This window comes from Sinocyclocheilus rhinocerous, unplaced genomic scaffold (assembly GCF_001515625.1).
Source record: "Sinocyclocheilus rhinocerous isolate Xijiao unplaced genomic scaffold, SAMN03320098_v1.1 scaffold30, whole genome shotgun sequence".
Lineage (NCBI taxonomy): Eukaryota > Metazoa > Chordata > Actinopteri > Cypriniformes > Cyprinidae > Sinocyclocheilus > Sinocyclocheilus rhinocerous.
Window position 1 is genome coordinate 2,043,736 of NW_015657838.1, and position 14,728 is coordinate 2,058,463.

Consider the following 14,728-nt stretch of genomic DNA (forward strand, 5'->3'; position numbering starts at 1 on the left):
TGTAAAGGACACAGAGGGTATTAGCTCCAGTCACATAAATATTACATGGACAAGAGATGATGTAGCTATGAAATATTAAATATCAAAGTCTCCCGCTCTGCTGGCGGATGTGAATCGCTGCAATGTGTTTGAATCCCCAGAGTACAGTGTGTGTGTGTGTATGTGTGTGTGCGTGCGTATCTTAGGACACACTCAGCGTCACTCCAGAGCAGAGGAAATCACTTCTCGCATTACTGTACATGTTCACAACTGTGTGTGTGAAATGAACAAACATTAATCTGTCATAATGTTTGTGTTAGTGTCATACTTGAAAATATTCCAAAGCATGTCTACAACACAACTGTTTCTCTATTATATACTCTGCATGACTGTCAGTCGTCTTGATTGACAGGTGTATCCTGTTTAATTTCATTTTCTTTTTCAAGTTTGATCCCTGATAGTTACACTAACGTTCAAAAGTTTAGGGTCAGATTGTTTTTTTAAATACTTTAATTTCATTATACATTAATTCATTGACTCATTAAATTGAGATTAGTAATGTTACAAGATTCTATTTCAAATAAATGCTGTTCTTCTGAACTTTCTATGTATCAAAGAAACCTGAAAAAATGCATCATGGTTTTCACATAAATATTAAGCAGCACAACTGTTTTCAACATTGGTAATAAGAAGAAATATTTCTTGAACAGCAAATCAGCATATTAGAATGATTTCTGTAGGATCATGTGACACTAAAGACTGGAGTAATGACTGATGAAAATTCAGCTTTGCATCACATGAGTAATTATTATTAATATTTAAAATAAATATTTAGATGAATTAAGAAAAAAAAAATTTCCATTTTAATTGTAATCGGATCATCACAAGGGGAAATTTTTGTTTTACTTTTCAATAGTATGTTGATAATTTGACCCAAAAAAAAAAATGTGTTTATAAAAATGCAAAACAATAGCATTTTCATTTGGGGGCTCAGAATTTTGGACCCTACTGTATTTATATATGAGCCTATAGACTTAGAATGAAATGAAATGAAATACCTAATTTAAAAGGAAATATTTTTAAAGACAAACCCAATATCACATCAGTGCTCAGATACACATAATCATAATGGCCGATCTCAAGTGTAATGCAATGTGACTGTTTTCCTCATGTGAATATATTAGGTAGTGTCAGTAGGGGTCCCAGACACAAAGCTGCAGTTAATGAATCTCTGATAACCCCAGATGGTGGCTGTGAAGTCAGATGCTCATGACATGAGTGAGAGCATGCTGTAATGGAAACAGGGCTTTTAACAGGGGGTTAAAGGGGCAGCTGACCCCTGTACTATATCCATCCCTGTGGTGGTCAGATCCAAGCAGACACACATGCCATGAGGCTTAAACATCCCCCCGTGCTTCCGCTCTCTCTGCCGTCAACGTCATTGCTAGACTCAACCATTCCTACAATTCCTGGCCGGAGCAGCTGCAGATGCCCCTGCAGAAATGTTTGTGACTCAAGCAGGCAGGTGTTAACTTGCAAGTCACGTCGTCACCTTTATTTGTCATAAACTGGGAACACATAGGGCGGCGGTCATGGTTAGATGGTCTGTGGGGCCTTATGTGATGCTGAAGCATAGGTTACACATCGTCTTAACGTGAATCAATGTATTTATTGAATATTTTTATTCATTTCTATTCCATAGGACTCTCAAATTCCAACATTAACCTGCCAGGTCAAGAGGATCAAGGCCCCATCTCTCCATCAGCACAGTTACAGGACAAAAATGCCAACAACCACACCTCACCCAACTCGTCAAACCCAGCACCCGTTGAGAACGGCAACCAGATCTCCAATGGTAATGGCACAAGAGGTTATGGGTGATGAAGCTTGTAAAAACTGGACACCAAACACTGGGTCCCATTCGTTAACCACAAAATAATTGAAAATAAGTGAAAATCGTATTTGTTTTGTAAAATTGTGTAGCAAATTAGCTCAAAAGGGAAATATATATAATTAATTATAATTAATTACCATTATTTATATCAGCTGCCAGTAGTAACTGTAGCATATTACCATCAACTAATCTGTTCGTCCAGCAAACATTCACTGTAATTTCATATCAACTCTAAGAAATGATATTTTCGTGGCCATAGAAAATAACTTTCTTATAGTACTAGTGTTATTAGAGCATGTAACAAGATCAGGAATCGTTAAAGGGACATTATCTACAAGCAGTGACAGAATCAGAAACTCATGTAATGTGTGCACAAAAGTTCTATTAACTAAACAGTCAGTTAACAACCAGAGCAGAAACCATCAGTGCCGTTTTACAACGGGGTCTACAGCTTATACTAAACCTCTGTTTCATTTAGTTAAATGTACGATTCTTGCATTGCCTTGGCCGTTGAACGAGCGTCCGGCTGCAGTCTCGGATGAAAGTCTTGATGGTATAAAGGTTTGGTGGTGTTGGGATTGTGATCACATTCTCCCGGGTTTGAAGAGTGGTGAACTCCAAAGATGTTACTCTTGACTCTGTGGTGATTGGGAGAGTTCTCTCCCCAGTGAAAAGTTGCAACATGGCTTGCTGCAACTTTGATGTCCTGCCGGCGCGGGGGAGGCCCAGCGGGTCGCAGTCGGACTGGATGTCCGAGAGGCAAGGAGGTAAGAGTGCCGAAGAAGAGAGAAGAGCCGAGGCGGGTCACTGATGTGAGGCCTTATAACTTCTGTGGAGGTCACACCTTCAGGTGGTCAGTGAGCCAATGGTGACTTAATCTTTCAGAAGGAAAGTTTACGACTCTCTCTGTCTTTGAACATGGTGTTTTGCATACATAACTGGATTGGGAGCTGATGCAAAAACTATTAAAGATTCGTAGAACACTAAATACGTTGCATAGGTATCAACATAAAATAAACTCTCATTTAGATAATCAAAATACAAATTCATAGATAACAAACATGTTATAGATGAGGTTACATTCACTAGTTGATCTATCATAAGCATGCATAAAACAGTATACAATACAAACAATGTTCTGGAGATAGTCATGTTCATTTATAGAAGGTTTTCTATGAATGAATAGGGAAGAGTCCATTTTTATGGGCATTATGTGTCTTTCCTATGGGGAAATGGAGTGAGAGTTGCTCCTTTGAGCAATAAAACCAGTGTTATCAGATGATTTGTCATTGCTTGCCATGGTAACTGTTCTGCCTTTTTGGGGTGTTAGTTGCTTATCGGGGGTTGTCCACAGAGCTCTAACACATAGTTTGCTTTTTGGGTGAGGGGGTTTGCTGGATTATTCATTAAATATAATGAATAATTGTGTGTCTAATTGGTCCAAATGCTACAATTGTTATAACTTTGGAAAATTAATATAAAAGTATAAATTATTCTGTTTCAGTATAAAGAGCCATGAAAGAGTACAGAGAAGCTCTCATTGGGTATTTGTAACATACATACATATATATGATGTCTGATTCATGACTTTGGACTTGGTATTGCTAATAACTATATACTTTGTATTCCCTCATTTAGAATAATCAACAACATGTTCATCAACATTAAATGAGGGTAGGAATAAATATTGCAAATTTGACCTAATTTAAATGCAGCTAAAATTCTGAAGAACATTTTCTGGCAACATAAGTAAGACTTGTATGCAGTTATTAGTGAATGAGACCCATCATCACTCGGGTGAAAATGTGAAGCCAATTACTCTTTCGCTTCATGAATGTGATCAAGAGCAGAGGAGACCTACTCACACACTCCACAATCCCATGTTACATTTGGGCATTGGCTGTTGCATGTCCTAATGTGCATCCATCCAATTATTCAAAGTTCAATCGCATGCCATTGGCCGACCCAGCCTTCCCCCAAGGTTTGTTTACCACAGAGACAGCACCAATGACTGCGTAACATTTGGCCATCTGAGCGTGACATACACCACAGAGGCACAGCGCTTTACACGCATGAGAAAATATTGGAGATAAAGTGAGAGGGTAAAAGAAAAGGAATGAATGTCAGATTGAGAGCGGTTATTGGAGAAAAGGGGATTGGAGAAATGGACAAAGTAAGATGGAGCGAGTTGACCCAGAAGCTATCACCGAGGTAGGCCATGATTAAAGTGAAAGGCCCTGGACTTGATAAAGTGCTCTCCTAAAGAGCCATCAGATGGCTCAGGGTCTCTCTGTCTCCCTTGCACAAACACATACACTCACTGTCTTGGCCTTTTGTCCTCTCACTGATGCTAATATCTGCTTGTGAGGGTAAACTTCCATATTCCATATGAAGGGTTGTAGCAGAGATTGGGCGGAAGTTTTAAACAGCCAGCAGTGACCTAGACACTCAGCAATTATGTCTGCATCTTCAAGATAATGGTATATGAACTAAGGAAATACCAGTGCTTGCAAGACCGCAAAAGAATCTTGTTAAAGTTGTATGTAAGCACAGGTTTTAGGCATATCTGTTATGCATGGGCATCGAAACTGCAATGATATCCTTGTTGCTAAACATTCGGGCAGTAGCTACTTTACATTTACATTTCCATATTAATTTATTATTAATAATACTAATATAGATAATCATAATAGTTTTATGTATTAATAATTACTTTTAATAACAATAATTAAATATTATAATTTATTTATACCCTTGTTCTCATGTTAATAAAAAATATTATTACAAAAATAATTTGCAAATAAACCAGTTTTCATGAAAACTATTGTCACATGACTGAATTGAGGTAAAATCACATATATAGGAATTTATACAGACTTTATGCACGTCTTGCCAGATATATATATATATATATATATATATATATATATTCTCTATATTCTATACATAACTTATAGATTCAGATTAGCATTTTCAGACTTCAGAGTTCATCTATATATTCATGGTTTACACTTATATATTCAGATCTATAACTTCAGATCTATTTTAAACTTTAATTCTTGGAAAGCAGCCAAAGCACTGAATCTGATGGTCACATAATTTCAAAAACAAAACTAAAACAAACATATAAATCATAAACCTAAGGCTCAAAAATTCTATACAAAACAACGTTTGAATACAAGTGGTAGATGCTGAATAACAGACATACTGTATGTAGAGAAAAAAGTAGGAATTTCCATACAGTGTTCGCATTATGTGATTACAGTGCACAACAAAGCAACATATTCCAGAACATCCATGAAGAATGTTGCATTTAACATTCTGATATTTCTCTCTCAATAGGGACGTTGGAAGACAAGGGACATCCAAAGTCAAATGCGTCCAGCAGCTCTGCGTTACACAGGCACATGGACAGCCACCACACTCAGGTGAGGCATTTACACAAACCCACTATTACATGCACACGCTCTCTTGTGGCATCTGTCATCCACTCTTCCATTGGAAGAAGGTCTCCAGTGACCCCGAATGGCAGATGTAATCATGGGTAATGAAAGTGAGAGCGGGTCCCATGTCATCCCAGACTCAGCACTCTGCCAAATGAAATGAGTGAAGGCTTATCTGGAGATCGTATTCAGAGGTGCATTAGAGGAGAAGGGTGGTGCTCCAGCCCTGTTCTCCTCCGCAGGAACATGCCGAGAAGATCACTGTGTGCCCTCTGTGCTTCTCACCATCTCACTGTGTGTCCTGAAAGCAGGGTTACCCTCACAAAACATTAAAACCTAATGAGGGTTCTCTGATAGCTTTCTACCTCAATAACACTACAGTATGTGTCTCTGTTCTCTGTATTGCTCTCTTAACAGTATGAGAATACTTATATTTGTCTCTTTTTAATATAATACTGAAGCTAAGTTGTTTTTATAAACATGCCTGTAAATATATATATATATATATATATATATATATATATTCTCTATATTCTATACATAACTTATAGATTCAGATTAGCATTTTCAGACTTCAGAGTTCATCTATATATTCATGGTTTACACTTATATATTCAGATCTATAACTTCAGATCTATTTTAAACTTTAATTCTTGGAAAGCAGCCAAAGCACTGAATCTGATGGTCACATAATTTCAAAAACAAAACTAAAACAAACATATAAATCATAAACCTAAGGCTCAAAAATTCTATACAAAACAACGTTTGAATACAAGTGGTAGATGCTGAATAACAGACATACTGTATGTAGAGAAAAAAGTAGGAATTTCCATACAGTGTTCGCATTATGTGATTACAGTGCACAGCAAAGCAACATATTCCAGAACATCCATGAAGAATGTTGCATTTAACATTCGGATATTTCTCTCTCAATAGGGACGTTGGAAGACAAGGGACATCCAAAGTCAAATGCGTCCAGCAGCTCTGCGTTACACAGGCACATGGACAGCCACCACACTCAGGTGAGGCATTTACACAAACCCACTATTACATGCACACGCTCTCTTGTGGCATCTGTCATCCACTCTTCCATTGGAAGAAGGTCTCCAGTGACCCCGAATGGCAGATGTAATCATGGGTAATGAAAGTGAGAGCGGGTCCCATGTCATCCCAGACTCAGCACTCTGCCAAATGAAATGAGTGAAGGCTTATCTGGAGATCGTATTCAGAGGTGCATTAGAGGAGAAGGGTGGTGCTCCAGCCCCGTTCTCCTCCACAGGAACACGCCGGAAAGATCACTGTGTGCCCTCTGTGCTTCTCACCATCTCACTGTGTGTCCTGAAAGCAGGGTTACCCTCACAAAACATTAAAACCTAATGAGGGTTCTCTGATAGCTTTCTACCTCAATAACACTACAGTATGTGTCTCTGTTCTCTGTATTGCTCTCTTAACAGTATGAGAATACTTATATTTGTCTCTTTTTAATATAATACTGAAGCTAAGTTGTTTTTATAAACATGCCTGTAAAACCATGTTAAATTTTTTGGTAAAGTGATATTTGGAAATGTACCATGATAATACTATGTTTAAAATATTATTATTATTATTATTAATAATAATAATGTTTATTTATTTACATGTACATTTATGCTTAAAACAAAAAAAAAGTACTTTAATGTAAAATTGATTTATTTTTAAATCGGAATAAATCTAAATATATAGTAATAATAATATATAATTTATAATATATCCAAATATATGAATATAGTTATACATCTGCAATTGTTAACTGTAACTATGTAAGTTCAGAAAAAAATATAAAATAAAAAAAAAATTTAAATTTTCAGATTTATGAATGTATATTCAGATTTACAAAATAAATATAAAATAAATTAAAACATTTATATATTTAGAATTACAACTTTATATTCAGGATTAATACATTTTTATTCATATTTCATCTAATTATTTCCTGTAATTGTTAATTCATCTAATTTGGCCCTTCATAATATATCAGAATATGGATTACAATTGTTAAATTACTTACAATTCCTATCTAATCCAACTAGATTACGTTCTGTCTATCTTTCATTTATGTTTCACTCTCTGGTGTGATCTATTCAAATATGACTTCTAGAAATAAGAGGCAACTGCTGTTGAAGAAAGACTAATGCACGTGCAGTTTGCGATAGGCTTCCCCCCCCCCCCCCCAATAAACGCATGACACATCAATAGTTTAACTCCTGTCTTTACATAATCTCGTATTAAATGATAAATATATATGACCTTGACCGTAAATAATAAATGGATGATCGCCACTGGCTGCCAGATAAAAAGCTTCAATGAATCAAGGCTGAATCTTCCTAAATGTCTAGCTTATATATAGCTTTAACCGTGACATCCGTGGCATGGCATGAACACATTGATCAGAATACAATGTATGTGACTGTCAATCACTAACAGGAAGACCATATTAGGAATAAGGAAGCCGTAGCCAAACGCACAGGACGTGACGTTGGTAGTTACATTTAAAAAGACAATACGTATGCATACAAGAGTGCACGCACGCACACGCAGCCATAGCTAGAGCAGACACCATCTGTTAGGATGATGGGATTGGGGACAGATATATGGCACTGTCACCTGCTGACAGAATTCTTTGATTTATGGTAGTCAAAAGCTCATTTTATAAGTTTATGTGCTTTGTAGAAATATCTACAACATACTGCGCCGTCTCGCATAACTGTAGTATCATCTGAGTGACTGTGGCTCTGTTCCAAAACCTAGTGAGATGCCTATGTAGGTTGCATAGACGGGGTCCCAACAAAGAGTCTATCTATACAAAGAGGCTACAAGTTAGCCATCAACTTTATATAATGTAAATATGTTATTGTACGTTTAAATTAAACTATTGCTACAAATTGTAAGTTGCATCTCAGCCTCTTCTGAAGTTCCATTTCAGTTCCATAGAAGCTGCTTATGTAGACAGAAAAGGCAGCTCACTAGGTTTTGGACCAGGGATTGAAAATGTTCCTGTTTCATAATTGTTCCATGTCTGCATAATCTCCCTGCTTTACTTACCAAGTCCTATGTGGGGTCCAGTAATGGAAATGTGCTTTCATAATAATTGAAAGCGAGAGGCCACCACAGTGCACCTGTCACTCTCTATATGTAATTTGTGGCCCCCTGCTGAGGCCCCCACATTATGAAACTTATGCTGGCCTGAAATGATTAATGAATATGTAAACTATATGTATAACGCTGTGGCCCTGAGGTGTTCTTCCATAAAGTGGAACACGCACTTGTTGTAAACTCGCGTGGGCCGGTTGTTATTAAATGCAAAACAGTGAGCCGTTGTCATTCGACCTAACCGGAGCAGTGTAAGGTTCCTGAATGGAGAGCTGGGGTCCTCGCACTCTCGCTCTCTCTGACTCAGCTGTGTTGTCATATTGCCAAGCGCTGAGAGCCATGGATTGTTTGACTTTAAAAAAAAGGGAGCATCCTAGTTTCTCTGTAATGGCCTCAGCGTCCTGTATTTCCAATCCAGTTTGTTCTGGCTCAGGCAAAGAATGACAGAAGCCTGTCATTATTCTAATGAACATACAAACAGTGTAAGCAGTCCTGTCTGCAGTGGTCCAGGACCCGCGAAAAGACATTTTAGGTTTACCTGTGAGACACACTTGAGAAACCACGCAATTGTATTTCCTAGAGTTCTTGTATGACTAAAAATACTGCAAAATAGACAGATTCTCATTCAAGTCATTATTATTAGTATTAGTATGTTGATATTTTTTTAGACCTTGCCACATAGTGAATGGCTTGCATACAGGCTGAGAGAAAGAGGCTTCGATATAGCGATAATCTAAGTGACCGCTGCATCACCTCATCAGCTGACTGACAGTACCTCAGATATCTACGCTGTTGATATCTTATTGGTATAAAACAAACCGTGAACAACAAATATTATTACAGAATGGTATCATCATGAAAACGGCAAACTGTCCGGCTGACTTGGATGACACCTCTTCTGACACCAAAAGAGTGCTGGTTCTTGTGTCCGTACATGAGAGCCAAACGGCGACGTAATGGACTGTTACTACAAGACCTGCCTACAAATAAACATGTGTCATGTCTACTCTGTTTACAAGCCAAATAAATTTTGAGAACACATTCTAACATCTAATTCAGCATTATGACATCACAAGCTGCTTTTAATGCAATATTCAGAAGTAATTTAAAAAGTTTGGTGTTTAAAATATTTTTGAAAGAAGTCTCTTATTCTCACCAAGGCTGCATTTATTTGATAAAAAATACAGTAAAACAGTAAGTATTACTACAATTATTATTACAGTTTAAAATAGCTGTTTTCTGTGTCAATATATTTGAAATATTTTAATTACATTATTACCCTACAATAAATTACACATTAAATTACACATAAACAGTATTGTATTATTGATAAACATGTTTAGTTATTTTTATTATTTGTTCAATTTATAAAAAATACTACATATTTGAATACCATTTTTAAATATTTTAATAATAATGCTAATTTATTTATTTATATTAATTACTTTATTTATTTTTACAATGACAACACTGTTTATGTCAAAAGTATTGTAGTATATTGTAGTTTGACTGAAATTGATTGGAAGTTTATTTTGATCAAAAATACAATAAACACTAATATTGCTAAATATTATTACCATTTAAAATAACTTTTTTTTATTTGAATATATTTTAAAATGTAATTAATTCCTCTGATGCAAAGCTGAATTTTCAGCATGATTACTCCAGTCTTCAGTGTCACATGATCCATCAGAAATCATTCTAATATGCTGATATTTGCTTCTCAAGAAACATTTTTGGAATTTAAATCTTTTGTAACTTTTTTTAAATGTCTTTACTGTCACTTTTGACAAATTTAATGTGTCCTTGCTGAATAAAAGTATGCATTTCTTTTTTCTTTCAAAAAAAGAAAAAAAATCTTCCTGACCAAAAAAAAAAAAAAAAGATGTCCATCGCGTCACATGAAGCATTTCCAATGCAGACATCTCCATTGATTTTAATGCAGACAATCTAATTTTGTTTCAAATCCAGTCTAGCCAGACCGAGCTGTCACATTATTCCGCCCTGAATTCTCGAGCATGTATCAAAATGTTGGGTTGTATTTTAGGAAGGTAACGGGGTAGAAGCATTTTGAATTTCACTAGTGACACCCGAGATGCTTTGTACCTCAAGAGGCACTGAATGTCACAGGCTCTCTGGTTACCGGATACCATTCTGTCCTCGGTTTCCTGCCTGTGCCACATGATAGGGGTCAAGGTCACAGGACCGCATGGTAACCAGGAAGTGGACGCAGAAAAGACGTATAGATGCATGTCTACAGATGTCTTGTACAGATACAGGGCTGCCTTCTACGCCATAAATAAAACTTGAATTATCCAAACGGATAATGAAATATTCAAAACGACAGAATAGCCCCGTACAGAGGGACGTGAGCTACACTAGTGCTCTCTGAAACTGGACGCTAACCTTTTAAACCACATCAACTAGAGTATATATACTCACTCACTACAAATGCTCAGTCCTCTGGTAACTTTACACTGACGTTTTAAATTCGCCATGCCGTGCCAGCTACGCTCTCATAACAAAACATTGAACAAACTGATGCTAAAACATCATGTCCACCATCTAAGTCTTAACGTATTTATCGATGTGGCGTCAAACAACACAAGAGCCGATATGTGCCAGTAAATCCCAGTCCTTTTATCTAAGGTCTGACTTGAGGAAAAACAGATGGCAATGACTATATGCTCCCATCACTCAAATGTAACCCCACCAGAGGTCATCCTCAAAGGGACTCTCTACCTCTTAATGTCCTTATGGCACTCGGAAGCAGGAAACAGCCTTTTAATGCTCCTTAACATGTATTAGCACACGCCTGCTTCATATTTCCCCGTCTCTGCTCTCTGTATCTCACTCCTTCCCTCATCTGGTCCATCCGCTCCTTATTGATCCACATCGTAATGTCTCATAACATGCGGAAGATCGTGATGTTTAATTATTGATCAGCTTGGTTTCGCCGGAGATTGCAATTGAGAGCGAGAATGAGACAAGCACAATCCGACCTTATCAGCATTCAGATCCGGCGGGTGCGGAAGATTGCTTAGAAAATGACAGCTGGAGGAATGAAGTGTTCCCGGACTGGCACTCTGGTAATAGAGTATTCTTGCTCCCTGTCTGTATGCGATAAGGTCTGAAGAGGCCATCTCTTCTGACAGAGCTGCTGTGTATCACGCAGTCCTGTAGATGCTGACTGATATGTGGAGATCCCTCAGATCAGATGCACAACTGACTGTAGTGATCCCAAGAAGTAGTTGGACACTTGAGACTTTAAAAGGATGATTGCCATTGCATTAATTAAATACCAAACCAAGTAGTGTCTATTGTAAAGAAAGATGGCAAAAACACACATAATTATATATATATATATTAGGGCTGTCAATCCAGTAAAGTAAACCAGAAGATTGAAGGGTGATTCTTAAAAATCTGTATTTTCTGCAAGCTTTTTTCAAGATAAATTTAGATGTCTTTCCAAAAAAGGACACTTAGAAACTCCAAAAGGACACCAAAGAACCAAATGATATAAGGAGCCCATATAAGCACATGTGAAAGAAAAAAAAAATCAGAATTTTATAGTGTGTGTACAGTGCAACAGCAAAGAGCTTTTTTACATTTTAGAGGAGCCAAGTTGCGATACCGAACAGGACCACAATGGAGATGCCAAAAATAAATAAAAAATAACTAAACTAACTGCTGCTGACTGCATATATATACTACAGTACACTGATTCATTCAGTATAACTAAACACAGCAACATAAACATGACAAATCAAAACACTATTGTGAATGTGTGTGGAAACAACGTGGATGTACGGAAATGTCTGTGCCTGTGCATAAATGCAATGTGCGATCAGTGCGTGAGCACTGATACACGCATTATTATAACGGACTCGCGCATGCTTACTGTACGACTCCTGTACTCCACCGCAATCGTCTTTACCTTGATTGCAGTCTTCATCCATCAAAACTTTACTACCGAGACTGGTTATCCAGTCGAGAAAACGTAGTTTGCGTCTGATCTGGCCATACAGCGGTGGGATGTGTTGACAATCCGTTCAGTCTGTACTTCACACAAGCGCGTGTGACGTGTGAGGGCTCCCGCTCTTCAGAGACAATTACAGAATATGACAGAGCTCGTGTTTAAAAGCGTAACATGCTGGAATGAATAATTCACTGAAAACGCAACGCGAGTCTCTGTTCTCTTCTGCAATCTCTGAGTAATGTGACTTAAATGTCCAAATATGTTTTGGAGCTACTAAACTGAAATAAACTAAACTGAAATAAAATAATGAAAACCTCTTAGTGCATCTTGAAGCAAAGTATGTCTACTGAATCAAAGCAGCCTTATACTTACAAACTAAAGTCATATCACCCAGTCTCTTTATGATTAGTCTCCTAGACTTTCAATAACGTCTGCACATCTGCTACAGGTAATCACATGTATTGAGCACATGATTTCATATTGTGAAAAGCATGTAAGAAATGCTGTTTATGTGTTTTGAATTTTTTGAAATGTCTCTCTCTGTCTTTCTCTCCTCTCTTCCAGAGGGGTCACCTCAACTTCTCGCCCTTCGGTGCAGGGGCGGCGCTGTAGGCTGGGGGGCTGAATGAGCCCTCAGGCCTGTGTAGGGATGGGGTGAGTCTGGTCTATAGCACAGTATCTCACTGACTGCCCTTCACCTTGCAATTCCCGTCTTTTACCTTTCCCTTTTTTTTGCTTCCCATGCTATTGAAAGAAACTGCAGCTCTGCATCATCTAGGACTCGATCGTGCAAAGCAATAGTAAAGCAATGTGGGATAATGCTATTGCGGTAATCAGTATTCAAAAAAATAATTCATCTAAAAATGAAGACTTTCATCATTTACTGTTTTATGTTGTTAAAAACCTGACTTTCTTCTGAGGAATGAAAAATTAGAAATTTTGAAGAATATTCAGACAGCTGCATTACTGCCACACGGCAATAAATAACAAAAAGTACCTAAAAGCATCATAAAAGTAGTCCAAACTTGTGTGTTCAACAGAAAAAAAATAACAGCATACAAGTTGAAACTGACATGGCAATGAGTAAATGGAGGCAGAACTTTATTTTGTGTAAATGTAATATTATTGAGGAGTAAGTGTGCTGTAAATGATCTACCGTACAGCATGTAATGGAGCTTGTTGTTCACACATGCTTCCTTCTGACTGTGTCAGACTGCAGACAGACACAGTATTACAGTCCAGTCTCAGTTCACTTGAAAATGAGCTGCAGTTTTTGTTGAAATTCCTCCATTCCTCACCGCTGGCTCTTCTTTCGTTGCTGCAAACATGGCGACCCTGCTCTTTTCTTGACCCTTCATTCAATCATTTTCCTTTTTATGTTTTGTACTTTCTTAAGTTTTGCTTATTGATTTTGCTATGAGAAAGAGACTCTTCTTGGAGTTTGTCCTCATGCTGAGATGTTCATTTTTGCCTGCTGAATCATGCCTTATAGAGAGTGTGGAGCAGAGCCATGTCTCTGCACTGAATCAGTGGCTCTTGCTCTTATGTTTCAACCACAAACAAATGTTCACATGTGCCACGCATACGGCCAGAGAAAACTGTGTGTAAATGATGCAGATGGATATATACCAGGGATGGCCACAAGTACTCAATTACAAAATGACAACAGTTATTGATGCTGAAAACGGAACATCTTCAACCCATTTCACACCTAATAAAAACCAGTGATAACTATAAGCTAATGTGCCAAAAGGAACTTATTTTCATTTGAGGATTATGGTGCAATTTTCTATAATACTTTGCATTTCAATTAAACTCAAACATTAATGTTTTTAAATATACTTTTATATTGCAATCATTTCACATTCAGTCTTCAAATCAATGTAGATAAAACATAAAGACAGTATATTTTTAATATTTGTTTAATGGCATCTTTTTAAAGGCAAGTATCACTGATACCAATACTACTGTCTCTGATTTTTTTTTCTAATATTTAACCATTGACTATAGCCATTCAACATTACAGTATAATTGAGAGCTATCAATTTTAAAATTTATTACACTTTAAAAAATACCTTATAATTTAAGTGAACTTAAAACAATCTTCACATAAACCCATTATAATAAATATCATATTTACCTGTGCCCTTCAGTAAGTTGGAAATATACAGAAATTGAATTGTTTGAAAGTTATCAAACACTAAATTCTAAATAAAATAGAGATTAATCCTTAAAGCTACAAATGTTATTGATTTCCTTTTTTTTTTTTTTTTTTTTTTTTTTTTTTTTAAAAAACATCACACC

The 14,728-nt window shown here is 36.9% G+C and overlaps 1 protein-coding gene across 1 annotated transcript in view; it reads left to right on the plus strand.

Annotated features, from left to right (window-relative positions):
• The window catches only part of LOC107721565 (unconventional myosin-XVI-like), a 153,451-nt gene that overhangs the window by 124,103 nt on the left and 14,620 nt on the right, over positions 1–14,728 (plus strand). The window contains 3 exon segments of the mRNA XM_016529652.1: positions 1,682–1,834; positions 5,216–5,301; positions 12,989–13,078. Of these exon segments, the coding sequence (XP_016385138.1) occupies positions 1,682–1,834; positions 5,216–5,301; positions 12,989–13,036 (287 nt within the window). The 3' untranslated portion in view covers positions 13,037–13,078.